The following is a 19,722-nucleotide window of genomic DNA, read 5'->3' as shown; positions in this document are numbered from 1 at the left end:
CTGAAAGGGCTCTTATACCATTTCTGGAAAGGATATTTTAAATTTAGTTTCCAGACTCTCATGTTATTGACTATTCACTTCTAACCCTGAAAAATGAAGTCTTTGACAGTATATTGTCTTGATTTTTATGTTATTACTGTACTTCTGAAGCATGTGTTTTAAATAGGTGGTAGTTTGCCTTGATAGAGACCACGCCAAGCTACTAACATCAGTTGTTTTTAATAATTATAATTACTAAGTAATATAGAATGGCCATCTAAAAACAGCATTGTTGGAGAAGTTAAAAGTGATTTTTTTCCCCACTACACTGCCCTTGTGCTGAGTGTACCACAGTTTAATTAATTTTCTTGTCCTATAATGTTTTGAGAAGAAGGAACAGTTGAGTCCCCAAGTGTCCTGGAAGAAGATCTGTCGTGGTTTCCAAAGTGACAGTTTGGGCTACCAGAACTTTTATCACTTATATTAATGTTGCTGAGAGGAATTATGCATCGTTTCCAAGGAATAACAACACCAATAATTGATATTTCTTAATGAAAATAGTTATTTATTTAAGAAGTCTTATTTTCTACTTTGTATTCAAGTTATTTCCAAGACAGTATAGTAAGTAGGAACTTCATATAGAAGGAAACCTTGATAACTAGAGAAAAAAAATCTAGCTCATTATCAGTTTCATCATCTGTAAAATGAAGATGATAATATAGGAACTACAAAGGTTTAAAAAAGGATACAGGGGCTGCCCCGTGGCTGAGTGGTTAAGTTCGCAGCGCTCCGCTTCGGCGGCCCAGGGTTTTGCCGGTTCGAGTCCTGGCCACAGACATGGCACCGCTCATCAGGCCATGCCGAGGCGGCATCCTACATGCTAAAACTAGAAGGACCCACAAATAAAAATATGCAACTATGTACCAGGGGTCTTTGGGGAGAAAAAGGGAAAAGAAAATCTTTATGTATCTTTTTTTTTTTAATATATATCCTGGAACATAGTGATGCTCAATAAATTTTACTTATGATGGTGCTTTCTAAATAAAGTCATTTGTGTGTTTAGGTGAAGTTCAAACTCTAAGGCTCTTAAGTTAAAATCTCTCCTTGTTAAGCATAATATTTCAGTAATATGTATTTGTGCATTATATACGTAAAGGTTTGAATATTACAGTTTTTAGAATGTGTTTGCTGATCCAACTTCTAACAAATAGAGCAAGTTACGGAAATTAAAATGGCTACAAATGTTTTTTCAAATAAAGTAAAAATAAAACATTTAATTTTTTAGTTTTTTAAAGTAGATTTTTCTTAGACATTTGTAGCTTAAAATATGCATTTTATCAAAAACAAATTGTGAATTAATTCACTAGTAATTCAGGGATCTACATTTCTGAGAAGATTCCACCCGATAAGTTGTATATGCTCCAGAAGAGGAGTATTAAACTAGGAAGAGTGGAAGGGCACAAGGCTAGGAGCAGAATTCTAAACCTTGGAGATACATGCTCATTGATACCTCAGTTGAAGGAACTGCGCTCTGCGTTGTGTAGCTTTTCTGCCAGAGACACTCTTTCTTTATGTGCAGCCTACAAGGAGATAACCAGACTCAGGCTCTGAAGTTCTTGTAGCTAACAGAAGAGTGTATTCTGTTATATAGTGATGGGCCAGTTGTGCACAGGGCTGGTGAGTTCATTAACAACTTAATTGAACAAATTCTGTCAACTATAGTCACTTTATAAATTACAGGAATACTACTATGCTTTATGTGGTTTACAATATATAGATCATATTCATGAGAGATTAAATAACTTTGTAGTAGGTACCATAGGGAATAAGATTTTAATTAACAGTGATCTTCTCAAGAAGCTTCTTGCTTTTGGGGGGTGGGGGTGCTATATAAATTTAAATAAGAGCTGTGTACATTTAAATTCTGACCTTTTAACTGCCCTTTGTTTACTATATTCCTGTAGTCATGGCATGCAAGTACCTATAACTGTCTCTTTAATTTTCCTCCAAAGGAAAGTTCTGATATAGCATTTAAATTCCACAAGGCTTCTTATAACTTACGCTTCTATAACCTAGTTAGATGTAAGAAATTCAGTCCTGCAGTTCTCTCACATCTGCTTTGTTTTCTGTTTGTTTACTTTAAAATAAAAATAAAGAACACAGCACTTTATAGTGTTATGAGAGAGAATGAAAGAACTAGCGCAAGCTCTGCCTATTAGTTTCCTTGATCCTCGAATCTTTCAGCTGTCTCTCCTCACCAATTCCACATGCCTAAAGATGACCGTGACTTGCCTCAGTGGGACCAAAATTTCAGCAACATAACTAAAAAATAAAGGGAAACTGTATGTGGACAAATAACTAACAAACAGCAAATTTTTCAAAGATGGTTAAGGGTGGGGCAGATATTTTAAAAGTTCTTCTCTTGATAATTTCATGTATGCTGAAGGTCTGTGAATTCAGTTATTTTATCAGAATGCCATTTGGTAAAATACCTCCTCTAAAACACTGAATCTAATACTGAATCTTTGAGTGTTGTAATGGATTGTTAATTTATTTGCAGCAGCTGTTTCTATCAAGGGCATAGTCATTACAAAAGTAGTACAGAAACAAAGTGATTTTACCATTGGGAGGCCAGCTTTATAATTCTTTCATACTTTTATTTTCAAATAGTGATTAATGTTATAGGAGAGGGTTTCTCATTAGTTAGAAGTGCAGATGTAAAGGGACACTCCTGAGTTTTATCATCAGCTTGACTTCTCATCTCTTGGAGGAAATCCTTTTTCCTCTGTTCTGCAGTTCTGTGTTTGAAGTCATTAATTGTCCTATCATAGGGTGGAAGGAGAGCAGAGTTCTGCTCTCTTTAAGATTCTCTTTAATAAGTCTCCAACATCTTCAAGAGGAATGCAAAAAAGATAGAAGTCCTTCCTTGCAATATAGAGTGGACCTAATGCCCACAAAGCTTGAGGAATTGTGGTTTTATTAAATTGTTAATGCTTTTGTTGTTTTTTTTCAAGATAGAAAGCTTTTCTTCAGTACTACTATATCAGCCCTTCAACTGGTATCAAGAAAACAATTATGTCACAGAAAAGTTTTCTTTCTGCAAGCAGCTGGCAGAAATGTTACATGTTTGATTATATAGGAATTTCTACTCCCTCTGTATTTTCATGTTCCCCCAAGCTGTTATTCATCATAAAAGGAAAAAATTTTAAAGCTCTTAGTTAATTTTGTCTTTGAATATCCATGTCCTCTTTTGTGGGGGGGAGGGGTGACTTTGAAGTCATCTGTATCAATTTCTATAGAGTTTCCTGATTTTATTTGCTATTTTACAAATATTTTGTATGTTGAGATAGAGGTATATATCATGGACATCACCTGTAGACTCTTAAGGTGAAATTGCCATTTCCATAATGTAGTAAACAAATTTCTTGCAAGATTAGTCAGGAGGAGGAAAAGAAATATACCAAAATATATGATCCTATAACAAAAAGTTTTAGAAAATAAAAAAGCACAGTAAATTTTCTTCTCCTCCACTCCCAATAGAATGCAGGCTGTAATCCCTCCCTAGATTCTAAGTCTATGCATTTGAAAGAACAGAAAGAATTTGATAGCATTTAATTGTAGCAAAGTTTTTACCGAACAACTTCTTTCGGAGCCGTTGCATCTTCTCAGTGTTTCTGAAGGAGCCAATGTTAGTTATTCTTAATACTCTAGCAACTGAAGAATTAAAATCATGAGCATTTCATTAAATAGAAGTACAAGTTTCTAATGTATGTCATTGCATGTTAATATTCTTTGATTTCCTAACAACTAAATATGGTTTTCAAATGTGTGTGATTTCCATCTGAGTCAAAGGGAGTCGTGTACACAAAGCTAGAGTTTGATGCAATGCCACTTTGAAATGTGAGTGTTTCTGTAACACGTGCCTTTGAACTTTAAGTGAAAGCCTTAACAGATGTGAGAAAGAATTATGAGAAGGACAACCTAATTTAAGTTTTATAAGTTTTAGGAAATGTCATCTTTTTATCGGTTTCAGAGACTTTTTCAAATGTTTTAAACACAATTTTCAGATAACAATAATGAAAAGCTGAGTCCCAAACCAGGGACAGGTGAACCAGTTTTAAGTTTGCACTACAGCACAGAAGGAACAACTACAAGCACAATAAAACTGAACTTTACAGATGAATGGTAAGTTAATGTTTTTGTAAAGATGTTCTTAGCCATTTTGTAGGATTGTATTAGATATTATTTTTAGCACTTCCTCATCTTTATGGTTTGTTTTGCTGTAATATGTTGGTTCTCAAACTTTAGCATGCTTCAGAATCACTTGGAGAGCTTGTTAGAACACAGATTACAGGGCCCCACTCTCAGAGTTCAGCTTGGGGTGGGGTCAGAACTTGCTTTTCTAAAAACTTCCCAGGTGGTGCTGATATTGCTGGTCCTGGGAGAGTAGTTCTGATAGAAAATACGAAAGGTAAAAATAATTAATCACCTAAAGACCGTTAGTGCAAAAAGAACAAAGGTAACATTGGAGCTTTTTGCAGTTTTGGTGTATATAAATATATATGTATATATATATATGATTTTTGTTTTGAATTTTAAAGCATAATTTAGTCGTACTGAATATACTCTATTCCTGCCTGCATTTATTTGACTTAAAATAAATATTCCTACACTACAAGTTAGTTTTCATAAATATTATTTTACTAGCTATATAATATTCCATCAAGTGGATGTACCATACTTCACTTAACCATTTCCCTTTAATTGGGCAGTGAATTTGTTTACCTTTTGTTTTTAACCAAAAAGGGCTATAATGAATATCTTCGTTTACAAGCTTTTTCTACCTTTAAGATTATTGATTTAAGATATACTCCCAGAAATGAACTATATCTAGGTCAAAAAATATTGCCAAATTATTTTCAAAAGGATCTTCTGTCATTACATTTCTACCAGCAGCATATGAAAGTACACATTTTGCTGTCTCCAGGCCAGTGTTCAATATATTCATTTATTTTTAGGTTATACACTTGGTTTTAAATTACTTTTGTTTAATTGATTGCTAGTAAAGTTGAACTTTATATTTATTTAATGGTTGTATAGATTCGCTTTAATGACATTTCTGATTGTACTTATTGCTCATTAATCTAGTTAAATCTTACATTTAAAAAAATCAAGTTATGTGAGCTTCTTATATTTTTTCCCACTGTCTCATGGCCTTTTGCTTGAGACGGATTCCAAAAATTTTTATTTAAATTTATTACTATTACTATATTAATATTACTTAATATATAGATAATATAATCTTAATGTATAATTGTATATTAATATGTATTAACATAGTAATTGTATTAATCATTTATAAGATAATTCTTTATAATTAATATATTAACATAGTTAATTGTATATTAATATAATAATTATATATTAGCATAATATATAATAATATAAACAATATATAATATAGTTATATATTGTTTATTAATATATAATTAATTATATGTTGATATATGATGTTAATATTATTTATTCCAATTCACTGGTTTCCATTTGTGTTTATGTGTGTATGTATTTTATATTAAAATCTTTAAGTAGGATTTTCAAGTATTATTGAAGACTTTCTATGTTCCATAGCTATCCTAGACACTGGGAATACATCAGTGAAAAAAGTAGACAAAAAATCCCTGCCCTCTTGGAGCTTACATTCTGGGTGGAGGAAACAGACAATAAACATACAGATAAGTGAGTTGTTGAGTATCTTAGAAGGTACTGAGTGCTGTGGAAGAAAATAGAGCAGGTGAGGGTGATTGGGAGACCTAGGGAATGGGTAGGCATCATTGGGAAGATGACATTTGGACAAAATCTTGAAGATTAAGGAGTGAGCTATGCAGATACCTGGGGGAAGAGCATTCTAGACAGAGAGGAAGCCAGTGCAAAGGCTCTGAAGCTGGAGCAGACCTAATGTGTTCAAGGATCTTTAAGCAAACAGTATAGCTGGAGTGGAGTGAACAAAGGAAAGAGTAGTAGCAGAGAGGGTCAGCCAAGGAAGTAAGGAGGATGTGTAAAAGCTTAAGGCTAACTCTGGTTGCTGTGTATAGGATACTCCATAGGTAGAAGCTGGGAGCCCACTTAAAAGGCTGTGGCAGTAAGCAAGGTGAGAGGTGGTGGTGTCTTGGACCAGGGTGGGAGCAGTGGAGGTGGTAAGAAGTGATTGGATTCTAGGTATATATTTGAAGGTGTAGTCCATAAAATTTCTTTATGAGCCCTAGTGTTTGACCTCAACATTTTAAAATCATGATATCTTTGGTCCTTTTTCTTAATACATAATTTGAGATCATAGAAGATTGTCATACTTATTCTTTTATGTCTTTTCTATTCTAGTCTCATGTTTCTGTGTAGAAGGGGCTGATTTCTTATAAAGAATCTCATCTGAGCAAGTTTTAGAAAAAATCTTCAGTCTCACTTTTCTTTTGAATGCCACTTTTCCTTCTCTAAAAACTGACCATAAGTTACATTCTCTCATTCACTAGTTTCTTATTTCTTTATCAAAACAGTCATTAACTTTTTTCTGATTATGAGTACTCAGTATTCACTGTAAAAAAAAATCAAAAAAGTATGCAGTCTTTTTCATCTCTGCTGGTGTGATGTCTTGCTTTTATTTTAGTTTCTTTGATGACAGTAGAGCACACTGACTAAGAGCTGGGACTCTGAACTTGACGAGCTGTTGAAACTTTTTAAATCTCAGTTTTCTCACTTGAAAATGGGCATATTTAATAGAACCTACTTCAGTGATTGTTGGGAAGATTTAATAGATCATGCAGAAAAAGTACATAGCACTTAGCACATTGACTGGCACATGATAGGCCCTAAATAATTGTTAGCTACAATTATCATCTTTTGTAAATTGCCTTTCAAATCCTTTGCCCAGTTTTCTGCTGTGGTCTTTATCTTATTCTTGTTGATTTATGAGAGCTATTTATTTATTATAGAATTAAGTGAGGATAATACTGTTTGTCTTTCATTTGTTGCAAGTATTTTTCCCAGTTTGTTGTTTGTCTTTCAGTTTACTTACGATAGTTTTGCTTTATGGTTTCAGCCTGTGAGCTCCTGCTTAGAAAAGCCTTGTCCTTCCCAGGATTAGGGGAAAGGTTTCTTTGTGAATTTTCCTCTTGTATCACTATGATTTTATATACAAAATTCTATGTTTAATCCTTTTACAGTTTATTTTACCATAAAGTGTAATATAGAGCTAAGCTTAATTTTTCCACATGGCTGTTCCTTTGTCCCAGTACCATTTATTGAACAATTTGTTCATCTCTCTGTGATTTAAAATGCCATATTAACATATGCTAAATATATTTACTTGGTTACTTTGTCTTTTCTACTAATGGCTCTCTGTTCCTATATCAGTACCATAGTGTTTTAAATATCATAACTGTTACACACTGAGCATTTTATTGATGCCTGTATCATAGCTTTCTCAATGGAAAAAAAAAGATTTATGTATCACATTGGCCTCTGTTTACCAAAATTCCTATATGTTTCTTTCTGGTTAAAAAAAATATATAGTAATTGCAAAAACATTCAGAATCTAGAGAAAAGCATGAAAAAATGACTTGCAGTAATTCTACTGAGATGACACTTAAGATGGGCACATCTTCTTTCTGACATTTTTCTTTGCATATATCTGCATATGTAAATACATTCTTTTTTTAGAATATCATATTACACTTGGATGTCCTTTTTAAAAAAGAATCAACTTCTGCAATTAGCCTAAAAGAGTTTTCATAAAATCTTGGCAGAAAGTCCACGATAATTTGCATTGTTTATTGAGTCACTGCTATTTGTCTATAATTAACGTTTTTTAAGTTACTGTAACTCTTATTTCTTGTTCATGTTTATTCTAAATTTAAGAAATTGTTGCATTTCTGTGAATTTACTTCTAATCTTAGTCAGATTGCTACACATTTTCCTCTATTTTCTTTCCCACTCAATCCCCTCCTTACACATATGTAATGCCATGATTTGTCACAGAATATTCATTGAAAATTATCTATTTAAATTGGTCTAGTCTTCTGCTCTAGCCAAAAATTCTAACAGAATTATGGTCATTATCAGGTGGGTATTAAAACTAAAACAGAAAACGTTATCCTATCCTTCTGCAAAACTGTGGTGCTCATTCACCTGCCGTATTTGAGCAACAATCCAGAACTGGAAGTGATCCACTGGGCAATTCAAAAGACCAAAGAAATGTCGAGGCCTCTTTTCAAGTATTAATTTAAAAAATAGTGTAGAACAACAAAGTCTAAAAGGACATATGATCAAAGTCTGTAAAACCATTAAGAATTTGGATACGGTGCACCATCTGGAGTGAGGACAAGAAGAGAGACAATGTGATTAAGTTAAAATTCAGTAGAGAGATGTGTAGAAATGTATACGAGATCATAGAAGAATCCAAACAGGGAAGAAGCTATCCTTTCGTGTTTTTAAATCTCTTTTTTAAGATTAAAGTGGATTAGAGTAGTCCACCTTGATTATTGAAAGTGATGTTTTGCAAGTACTATTAAGGTAATCCTGCGGTTTATTTGTAGTCTGAATGTTTTTGATCTACTTCTTTAGTTATAAAATACAAAACTTATCCTAAAAGTTCATATTTATTAACTGCTTTATGGAACCACTTATCTTGTTTTGATGATAGGAGCAGTACTGCCTCAAGTTCTAGAGGAAATGGGAGCCACTGCAAATCTGAGGGTGAAGAGGAATCCTTGGTCTCACAGAGCTCAGTGCAGCCCCCAGGAGGAGAGAGTGAGACAAGTAAGGGCTTACTCTGCTTTGTCGTTACAAAACCCCAGTGTTGGATGGCCACCTGTTTTTCTCTTCCCTCAATGCTGCAGTCTTGTTTCTTGTTTTTAATAGATTACTCTTGCCTCTGTAGTGCAGCTTTTACTATTGATAAACAAACAGCAGATGCAGAAGGTAGGGACCTTAAGCATTTAAGATGAGGAGTTGCAGTGAAGCACAGTTTTCCTCTGTGGCCACAATGGCCAGGATGGGTGACCATTGTACTGAAAGTATGTGAGCTGTAAATGTTAGTTTGAATTATCTTTGCTGTTTTTATACCTAGAGTGAAATTCACAGTATCTGTCTTGATTTTTTCAAAGAGTATAAGTGGTTTATGCAGGGGAAAAAAAGGAATCAAATCTAAACAGGTTATGAGTGAATTCTATTTCATAGAGTAAGTGCCATTTAGGGGATTTTTCAGAACTCTTTCCTAGAATATTTTTATGTGACCATTATATAAAATGTAGTGTCAAGCACAGAGCCTGGAACACAGTAGATTTTCAATAGATACTTGATAAATGAAGGAACAGATGAATTCTGTTTCTTATTCAGTGAATAGATACCTCAATATAACAGAATAAATATAAATAAGAATTAAATATGTGTAAGACGAACTGTCTGGTAAGCAACTGTCCAGTTAGGAGCAAAAAAACCTGATCCTTCATGGGTCTTGGAGTTAAATCTCACAAATAAATATTTTCAATGGACAAACAGAATTTCTGGTAGAGTCAGCTTTCCTGTTTGTTCGTGATGGTGCAGATTATACCACATGCATGATGAAGGGGCAGAAAAATACTCAGTTTTAAGTTTAGATTTTGTGAAGTTTAGAAAAAGCAAGATCAAATGATGTCAGCTGTGAGGGATATCTAATGCAGAGGTTTTTCACATGGAGTTCATGAAGGTCCCTGGGCTTTGGGCAGAGTCAGTGGGCAGAACTGCACGGCCCTTCCTGATAGCATTTGTACAGTTTTGTCTGTACATCCATATTTGCATTACACTGGGTGGAGGTTTTATCTGAGTGTTAAAAATTTCTATGACCCAAAAAAGGCTTAAGAACTACTCAAGCATAGGAAAGCTGACGTATTAAGTTGGTGTTTATTTTTCTAGAAAAATTTGGATTGAATCGTAATTTGGTTTATTTCCCAGAAGCTCCTGAGGAATCATCAGAGGATGTGACAACACACCAGGAAGGTACATCTGCAGAAAACATAGTTCAGGACCGTGTAGACATAGGTGAGTTGTCTTGTGCTCTTTAAATACTTTGCTTCATATGGGAAAATACGCGTTAATCTATGTTAGTCTCCCCACAGTTTTTAAAGACCACTTCCAAATAGATGTATTCTGGAATTTTCCTCTCTGTATGGGGGAATTAGACTATATTAGAACATGTCTGTGTCAGCTTTGAAATTAGATTAAATAATTAATGTTGCAGACGTGACCAACTGTTACTACTTTATTTTCTGACAGCACAATCAGACAAATTCACATCTGAGCCATTGGATTCCAGCTCAGGAGAAAGGAATGACTTTCATCTTGATAGCCCTTGTGGGGTTCCAGAAGAATCCACTTTGTCTGAGAAAGGCAAGGAACCAGGAACTTCAGATCAAACTAGCACTGAGAGTGCTGCCAATCAGCATACCACCAATCCCGAGCCTCAGTCACAAACAGAAGCCGTTGGGCCTTTGGCTCATGAGGAAACATCAGCCAGGGACTCTGCTCTCCAGGACACAGATGACAGTGATGATGACCCAGTCCTGATCCCAGGTGCAAGGTATCGAGCAGGACCTGGTGATAGGTTGGTAAATTTTTAATTAACATGAACTATGAAAAATACAATTTACAAGGCTTTGTTTGAAATCACATAAAAGAGTCTCTCCATTTTTGACAGTTGCTTCCTCTAAGGGGGTCTCAGTCGTATAAACTCACAGAATGTTTTAAACTGTAAATAGTTTCACATATTACATTCTTTGAACAAACTGCATTAAGAGGGAAATAAAAGGTCTCATTGCTCTGTATCTCCAGCACTGAGGCTTGCTCCTCAATTCACAGAGTAAGAGAAAGGACTGTTGGGAATGACCAACAGATTATTAATGAAGTCAGAGTTATATTTAGCCATCAGATTGCTCTGCAGACATCCTGGCCTCTATCAGTTTTCTGTTTTTTTTAATGTTCTGTTTTTCTGCTTTTCTAATGGTCTCTGCATCAAGGTAGTGTGATGATAGTTCTGTTTTTGTGAGAACATGTTTTTCTTTGATTTCTGTTAAACTTAGCAACTCAATTTAGAAAATGCAAAATCACACCAAATAACAAATATTGTAACTACAATAAAATTGAATTGCCAGCATGTTCATATATTTTCCCATTTTTCATTTTATGTGATCATAAGGATATATTTTATTTTTTAGTAGATAAAATAAATATTTTAAAGTATATTGCATTCCATACTTTTTGAAAACTATTTCTACAATTAGTGCCATCATATCTCGTTGTAAGTTCTGTCCTCTTGCAGAGAATCAAATTTTATCTTTAAAATCCTGGCTTACACAGGAGTGAAGAACTATTTCACATATTTCTGTGCTTAATATACTACTATTTATAAACTATTCTGACATTTCTGTCAAGTGAAAAATATCATGAATAGATTAATTTACCATTAAGGAATGTCAGTATTGTCTGATGATCAAAAGCATAATAACTTGGGTTTGCATCCTGGTTTTACCACTTACCAGCTAGATTTCCTCATTCAAATTACTTACTGTCTCATTAAGGTTCAGTTTCCATATCTATAAAACGAGGTGATAATTATCTAGAATTGTAAGAATTTTTAAAAAATCTATCAGTCAATCACAGGACCTTTTGTGCATTGAAATTACTAAATAAGTGATAGCTATATTAGACAACCAAGATATTCTGTGTGGCTTCTTAGACTTAAAAAGCAATTACAATAAGAATGGCTCTGGTGATAAAGATGGACAGAGGACCAGTAAAAATGCTGAACGGTGTAGCTTGCAGTTCAGTGAAACTGCCTTTCCTTAACTATGAAAGGATGTATATCTTCCTTTAGTCATATTTAGTCAACGTATTTACTTTCCAATGGCACTGTTTTTAAATGTAAAAGAAGTAATCTCTCCCTATATTTGTACTTAGAGATTAGTCAAACATCTTCTCTTTACCTGCCACACATTAGTCTTCAGCATTCTTAATATATATTTTAGACAAGTAAAACTTAGTTCCATTTCTTTCTATACCCAGAGGGAGTCCCTTAGAATATCATTACCAGTTGATGTATGCAGGTGAAGTTAGCAAGCATAGCACAATTTGAAAATCACATTGATGGTTTCTCAAACCCGGGATGGAGAGGTAGATTCTGCAATTATTTTAAGCTTGTACATTTACGGCCTTCTATTTATGTAAGTGAACATATGCCCTTGTTTTTTTCTGTACTTAGGTATCTAAAAATGATACTAAGGTCATAACTGAAAATAAAATTTAAGTATCCACTTTCTAGTAAAATGCACCATATCACTTTCAAGGTTTGTTTCTTTAAATAAGAAATTATGTATTATTAGACAGTTGCAAAAAATCAGAATTATTTAGCATTTTCTATCCAGACTAATTATAACACTTTTATACCAAGCCTGCTTTACAGCTGAGGAAACTGAGGTGCTAAGCAGAGGTTTTGTATATTTTAGACCTAGGAGAATTTTTTTTTAAAACACAGTAATATAACATGAAGGAGAAAAGTGAATTTGGAGAAAGAATGGGTCCAAGAGAATCCAGAATTTTTTGCAGTGTATTATCCTTAGTTTGGGGATATTACCAGAAATTGTAATATCTTTCTGTTGAGCTTTATCATTTTCATAATACGGAGATGATTTATATGTTTTAAGGGTTCTCCCTTTGATCTGCCACACAGTTGGCACCTGATAGCCTCATTGACCCGAGAGACCCAGGTGCTGAACTAGACGCACGATGTTTCGGAGGAGAGATGACCGGACAGCAGCCTGGAACTGACCCCACTTCCTGTGTGTTCTCTTGAATTCATAGTCTCATGCTTCGAACCAGATTTGAAACCACCTCTGGGTTGACATTTGCTTCCCTGCTTTTTTTTTTTAATAAATATTATTTGATATTCTGTCTCCTCAGTGTAGGTATTTAGCCTCAGTTTGTCCCATATGTTATTCTGTTTCATTCTATGGGACATAGCAGTAGACTTAGTGAAGAGTAACAGAAGAAGAGTAAAATTCTTCCCCTTCGAGAAGCTTAGTAATTTATTGAAGAGGAGAGGACAGTATACAAGCCATTTATATACAAAAATAGACATACTGAGGTGATGCTATTGTAGTGGCTGTTTCACAGGCACATCCACTTTTCTTTGAAATTTACATTATTCTTTTCTAGTTATTTACCAGAAATTTGTAAGTGGTGAAAAATGTTCCTTCTGACTTCTATTTTAATAGTTCCTGACTTCCTTAGCACTATCTTGATTAAATCTTGAACTACCTATATAAAGTATACTTTTAGTATTTCTGCACCTTTCTAAGAGCTTTTCATCATTGAGGCTGCTGCCCATTTATCTTACTTCTAAATTTGGAGGAGTAGATATGTTGACTTTTATTCTAAAGAGAGAAAGTTTAAGAAATTTTGTTTCTTAAGGACATGAGAAGAATCATTTACCAGCATGTAAGTAGGCATAAGATTTTTGAGAATTTCTCTTTCCAAAGGATTCCAAAGGTCTATTGTAACAATCATACCATTGGTTCTTAGAGTCTAAGGATACATCTCACACTCGGATGAAGTGCCCAACTCAAAGGATGCATGTCTTAGAGGTCCCTCCTTCCTGCCATTTGAGACGTCTAGTCAAGATTAGTTTGGTTAGGACAGAGAAGTGGCCCCCAAATAAAAAATGGTAAAAGTATATACTTAGATCTGTACTTTAATTCGTACGTAAAGTTACATAGTTGATCTTATAATTTTTCTTGCACCAAATTGAATTTTTAAATGAAACCTAAGGAGTTTCTAGCTAAGTCGTTTTTGACACCCATTTAATAAAAATATCAAAACAGTTCTTTGTAATGCAAAGTAATGACTTCTTTTTAAAGATTTACATTCTTACAATTTGATTAAGTAAACATGACCCAGGTTTTCACTTTAGGGCTGAGATCACGCATGAGAAGGAAATGTCTTAGAAAATAAAGTCCTTAACAACTAACATAGATATTTTAAAATGGAATGCTCTTCTCGTTAACTATAGCTGGTCTCGGTATAAATATAACTGGGACTCTTTATAGCAGAGGTCAGCAGACTTTTTCCTAAAAAGCCAGATAGTAAATATTTTAGACTTTGCTGGCCAAGAGGCAAATGGAGGCTATTATGTAGGTACTTATATAACCATTTAAAATGTAACCAAATAGGCATCTGGCAGATTGGGCCTAAGAGCCATAGTTGGCTGATCCCTGCTCTGTAGTAAATCAGTCTGATAGGGAGAAACCAAGCTATAGTCTATGGTAAAATGCCTCTGCTGGCAGGTAGCCAAAGTTAAAACAATCAAATCTATGAATCACTACATATTTGGTCCCCTTTAACTTTGTCTAGGGCAAGAACCTAGAACATTAAATGGAAACTAAATTGAAGAAAGAAAGAACTAATCAAACATTTACTTTCTAATCATGGTATTTAAAAAGCAATAAATAAAGGTGTATCCCTTAGTGATTTTATATACTGGATGTAGAAACATAAACATGTGCCCTTGGAGTGACTGGCAAGTGGTCAGGTTTTTTATTTAGATGGTCTTCATATTAACTGTTTTCGCGGTGCCAAATCCATCTTATAATAAATGGTGTGATGGCCTGGCTGGTAGTTCTTCCTCTTGCCAAACCCAAGAGGGTTGTTTGCTCTCTGAAGAAAGACAAGCATCTAAGTAAGCTTCCTGAAGAAGTCCTCACATAGTCTTGAATAGTTTTTAGTTATAGACTCAATTAATGTACTCTAAAGATCTTTTCTGTAAAGCTTCAAGATATTAGTCCCATATTGCCTGTTAATCCCTTTTTAAAGTATTTCTTGTTTGCATAGAAATTTGGTTCCAGTTGCCTACTCTGGCCTCTGGAACATGGCCTTCATTTTTAAAGCCAGAATTCTTTGCATACTATAAATTTGCCACCATCTTTTTAGTCATCATTATGATCACTCTTTCAGTATTTCTAATAATTCAAGTTTATTCTTTATTAAAGAAAACTGCAGAGAAAAAAAGTAATCATAGAGAAAGAACTGAACTCCTAGAGAGTTAACAGCTCTGTTATTCTTTGCTTACTTGTTATATAGTCTTATGGTTAGAACAAATGAGTCAGTTCAAGGCTTAATTTTTTATTTCCCAAAGAGCAACTCAATCCTGAGGAGCTTAATGTAGGTGTTCCAGTAGCTGGTATTAATAGCATGAGTCACTGCCTTCCCCTAGCTCTGTAACAGGGTTAGAATCGAATCTATTTAAAAGATTAAAGGGATTAAGTGCAGTATCTTCCTTCTAATCTATCTTCGATGAGTGTTTGTTTCCTTAATTTTCTTATACACGTTTAGTTGAATGACATATTCTCACTTAATACCCTAAATCACAAAGGAAACAAAAGGTTTTTTAGATTTAGATGATTGATGATAAAAGTGATGACCTTAATGCTTTAAATATTTGGTTCTTTGAAGTCTTTGTGAGTGACTTTAGTTATTGTGTTCCCTTCACTAGATTTAATATCAGAGGAACAACAATAGGTGATAGAATAATGAGGTAATTCAGTATGTTCCGTTATTTTACTTTTCTTTATGATGAATTTGCCAGGTCCTCTTTTTCCACAGCTAACCACCTTTCCTATTAACAGTTAATACTTTGAACTTAACTGAACTCTAAGTGCTAAGCATTGTAAAGCAGGTTGCTTTTCACAAACTATATTTAGCTGCATGCACTGCATGGGAATAGAATGAAAAGAAATTTCCTGTGTGCAGATATAACTGATGTTCACTTCAAGTGTGTCATATGATAAGGTAATTGTAATCTGAAATGATGTACTTTAAATATTGGTTACTTGCTTTGAATATTTTGTTGAAGAATGCAACTGATTTTTTTTTAAACTTGATTAGGATAACAGTTAGCACCTTTTTGTTATAATGCAAGTATACTCCTTTTCCTTGAGATCCATGACTAAAAATGGACTTGAGTCTCATCCTGTGCATAGGTTTAAGATTCTGATTTTTTAAAGAACTCTTAACTCTTAAACACTTCTGTAATTTGAAAATTAACAATGGGGTACATTTTTAAATATAACTTTAATGTGAAACTCAACCCCCATTGTTCATCTACCCAGAACCTGGTCTACTGACAAAGTCAACTTTGTACCTAATTCTAGTGGCACGTCTGTTATTTACCATTAGTTTCTAAAACAAAGTAGAATATAAAACGTAACATATAGCAACAATGAGAAATGTAAAATTGGTGGAGTTCCCCATGGGGAACACAGAAATAATGAAATAAGCCAAAAAATAGTGTAGATGTATAGAAATCCTTGGTCAAGGCCCATTCTCACGACGATTCCCGTGTAAAAGTCTCACAGTTGTTTTTGCTTTTGTGCTGGTGTTTCCAGTCTTTTAACATTAAGGTATATTTGAGGTAACTTTTTGCAAATTAGTCTATTGTTAGTTATCACTTTCTAATTAAATGACAGTAAAATGGGATTCGTTTCAGAGCTTTTTTGATTTTCTGATTTATAGCTTGCTTATCTCAAGTGCTCACAGTTTCTGCTTTTACAGTGAAGGTCGCAGCTAAAAATTACCATGTTGCTTTCACTGAGTTGTAGAAAATCTAAAACATTGAAATGGAGATTATTATAAATCTAAGAAGAAATGATAAAACAGACACTTACCTTCCCTTAGAGTGGGTGAGATAAGACTCATTCTTCTCTACCTCAGTTTTTTCTTTCTTACATAGAGATTGTCTGGGGAAATTTCTGATTATAAGGCAGTTTTTTCCTGACACCAGACACATTTAATCTGCTTTCCATTTTAGCCATTGGGGATATTTACGGAATGTAAACTTCTGCTTAGAATAAATAAAATTAGAAAAATGAAATTATCACACATTGTTATCTCTAGTGCTCATTTGGCCAGTCTTCATTAGGGACTGTCCTGTAGTGTTTTGTGAATGTGTCTTTCTATAATCTGCTGAGATTCTGAATGATAGGTGCCATGTTATCTGTTTCTTTGAATAATAAACAAAATGATAATCACCCCTTACTCTTCACTCAACTACTATTACCTCATCACCTCTCACCCAGTCTCCTATTTAAATAGTCCTCCAACTCCTTCCAGTCTGTGTCCACCATCATCAGATCCGTTTTCAGTGGTTCTTCATTGCCTGTGAGAGAGAAAAACCCCAGCTTCTTTGCGTGTTATCTAGGGTGTTTTCTGTTATGGCTGCTGCCAAGGATTGCTCATACTCTCTACATCAGCTGTATTTGGAGTGTCTCTGAATACACTTCATGCCTCCATGTCTTTACTTCCTCTGTGCCCTCCAACTGAAATGACCTCCTGTCACCATCATTTTGACCACCTCATCTTTCAACATTCATCTTAACTGCTGCTTCTTGAATCTTTTCCTGGCCCATACATTTCATAATCTCGGGCAGGACTGAACATTTCTTCTGTGTGCCCTTATATACATCTGTTATGCTACCTATAATACTTTCTTGCATATGTGTATGTATATCTTTCCCAAAAAAGAGGCAAGCATCCTTAAGGACAGCAAAATACATGCTTGCATACATAAATAAAAGTTGGCAAAGAAGACACCTTTTTACCTAAAACTGTAGATAACTAAATTTTTATTCGTATTTCCTTAGATGATCTGGCTTATTGTTTTCTTCCTCTGCTTCCTAAAACTTGAAATAAATGAAATAAATGAAAAGCTACGAATTACAGTTTCAGGGGTCCTATGACCTCTCCACACATTTGATGACTTTTCTCAGAGTCACTTGTAATCATGGTTATAGTTTATTTTGGCAAGGGAAAAAGACACATTAGACAAAGTCTGGAAGAATCCAGGCATACGCTTCCAACGTTCTGCCTCCTGGGATGGCTGTACCATATGCTCCTTGCTCCAGCAATAAAATGCGGTAACACCTGTGTAGTGTTTCTGCCCAGAGAAGCCTACTTAAGACTCAAAATCCAGTGTGTTTATTAGGGGCTGGTCATGTATGCACTCTGCAGCCAACCACAACTACCTAAATTCCAGACTCAGAGGGAAAGTAGGTATTCCCCATAAATCACACTGTTTGTATAGACCATCTAGGCAAGCAGGTCCATCAGGGCTTACTGTCCCAGGGAGGCCGAACAATGTGGGGAACGTTCCAAAAGTCAAGCTTTTGGACCCCAGCCAGGGGCTGGCTTTGGAAGCAGACCCTTCAAAAGACAGCAGCCTCAGGCCTGCTACCCTTTACTTTGTTTGCTGACACGTTGTGAGGCAAAGAGCCCAATTTCTCCCTCCCCTCATACCCCGAAAAGGAGCCGAAGCAGAAAGATGCTCTCTAGCAACCCATCCACCTCTCTTATTTCAGATACTTGTGAGGATATATGTCAAAATGACTGAGATTCCAATCTATAGACCTTTCTTGTTGGTGACAGTAGATGACTTAGTAACACTAACATGGCTTTTACTATAAATAAGTGCTCTTAAAAGTACTTAAAAATGTTATTTTTCTTAAAAACAAGTAACATCTTTTCTAAACTCTTGTTCATAGATTCATTTGGACAACAAACATTTTTTTAATTGATAATTTAAAGGTAAGTTTGAGCCTAACTCTGAATAATCACAAATTCTAAATTTGGAGATTCAAATCAATGAGGTTTTCTTTTCTAAAAACCATTAAGTCATTATAAGAAGAATGTATACATAGTATAAATTAAAAGAACTTAAGATTTTTTAACTTGATATGCTGAAGAACAGTGGTATTCAGAGTTATAATGAGCATTTCCACTGAGGCATAAATAAATAGGATTTAACTATTCTTTGGCTTTAATATCTTTCTCTTTTCTTAATTATGTTTGTTTGACACATACTCATAGCACCTTTGGTTCCTATACCAAAATTATATAGCTGTTCTGAAAATAGAGACATAGAAACGTAATAATTATTGCCGAAACTCTCCGGTTGCAGAGCGGTGGGGGGGATTGAGAATAGATTCCCTATGTTTATGAAAACCTAATTTTTCGATCTTTGAATGAAAAAAATCAAGCTTAAGTTTTGTAAAATAAACACAGACTATTTTAAGATGGAAGAATTTAATTATGAAATTAGGAAGATGGGGCTTACTGTTGCCCTCAGTGTTCTCATACTCTGCAATGAGGTCGCACAATTTTGGGAATACTATACTCTATATACCTCTTTTTGAGATTCAAAAATATATTCGCATCATAAAGTCTCTGAGAAAACTTGCACTAAAGAAAACTGTTTATCTTATTTAATCCATTGTTTTCCACTTTTATTTGAATACAAACCTGTTCAGTGGAATACCTATGAAAATCCCACAGTTTGGAGGATGCTCTTCCAGATCATTCCAGTTTGTATTCTAGATTATTCTAGATTGTGAGTATAGAGTCCATTAGATACCTGGTCTGGAAGACTTTTTGACTTTCTTTTAGTGTTTCACACTTGCACAGTGAGGAATTTTCTTTCTACAGGTTAATTCACAATTCACCTGCTATGATTCTAGTCTTGTCTTCATGCTCTATCCTTAATAGAGTATCCTTTTATATTAACCTCCTTTGGCTAACTGAATTATCCTTTAAATCATTTGATTTCAGGTTAAATAAATCAAGTCTCTCCTAGTCTTTAAGCTATTTTTTCTACCCTAAAATTTCTTTGTTCTC

General features: G+C 34.5%; 1 protein-coding gene across 9 annotated transcripts in view; it reads left to right on the top strand.

The window, feature by feature from the left end:
• Nucleotides 1-19,722, top strand: part of DCAF6 (DDB1 and CUL4 associated factor 6) — a 147,228-nt gene that overhangs the window by 103,862 nt on the left and 23,644 nt on the right. For 5 of the 9 annotated variants that reach the window (XM_070498142.1, XM_070498141.1, XM_070498139.1 and 2 more), the window contains 4 exons: nucleotides 4,047-4,164; nucleotides 8,675-8,790; nucleotides 9,964-10,050; nucleotides 10,285-10,612. In XM_070498142.1, coding sequence (XP_070354243.1) covers nucleotides 4,047-4,164; nucleotides 8,675-8,790; nucleotides 9,964-10,050; nucleotides 10,285-10,612 — 649 coding nt within the window. Of the gene's footprint in view, nucleotides 1-4,046; nucleotides 4,165-8,674; nucleotides 8,791-9,963; nucleotides 10,051-10,284; nucleotides 10,613-15,550; nucleotides 15,593-19,722 lie in introns of all 9 variants that reach the window. The other 4 variants (XM_070498140.1, XM_070498136.1, XM_070498138.1 and 1 more) reach the window with 1 other exon arrangement.

The sequence above is a fragment of the Equus asinus genome, chromosome 25 (assembly GCF_041296235.1).
Source record: "Equus asinus isolate D_3611 breed Donkey chromosome 25, EquAss-T2T_v2, whole genome shotgun sequence".
In the NCBI taxonomy this organism is placed as follows: domain Eukaryota; kingdom Metazoa; phylum Chordata; class Mammalia; order Perissodactyla; family Equidae; genus Equus; species Equus asinus.
This window is presented reverse-complemented; position numbering and strand designations above follow the sequence as displayed.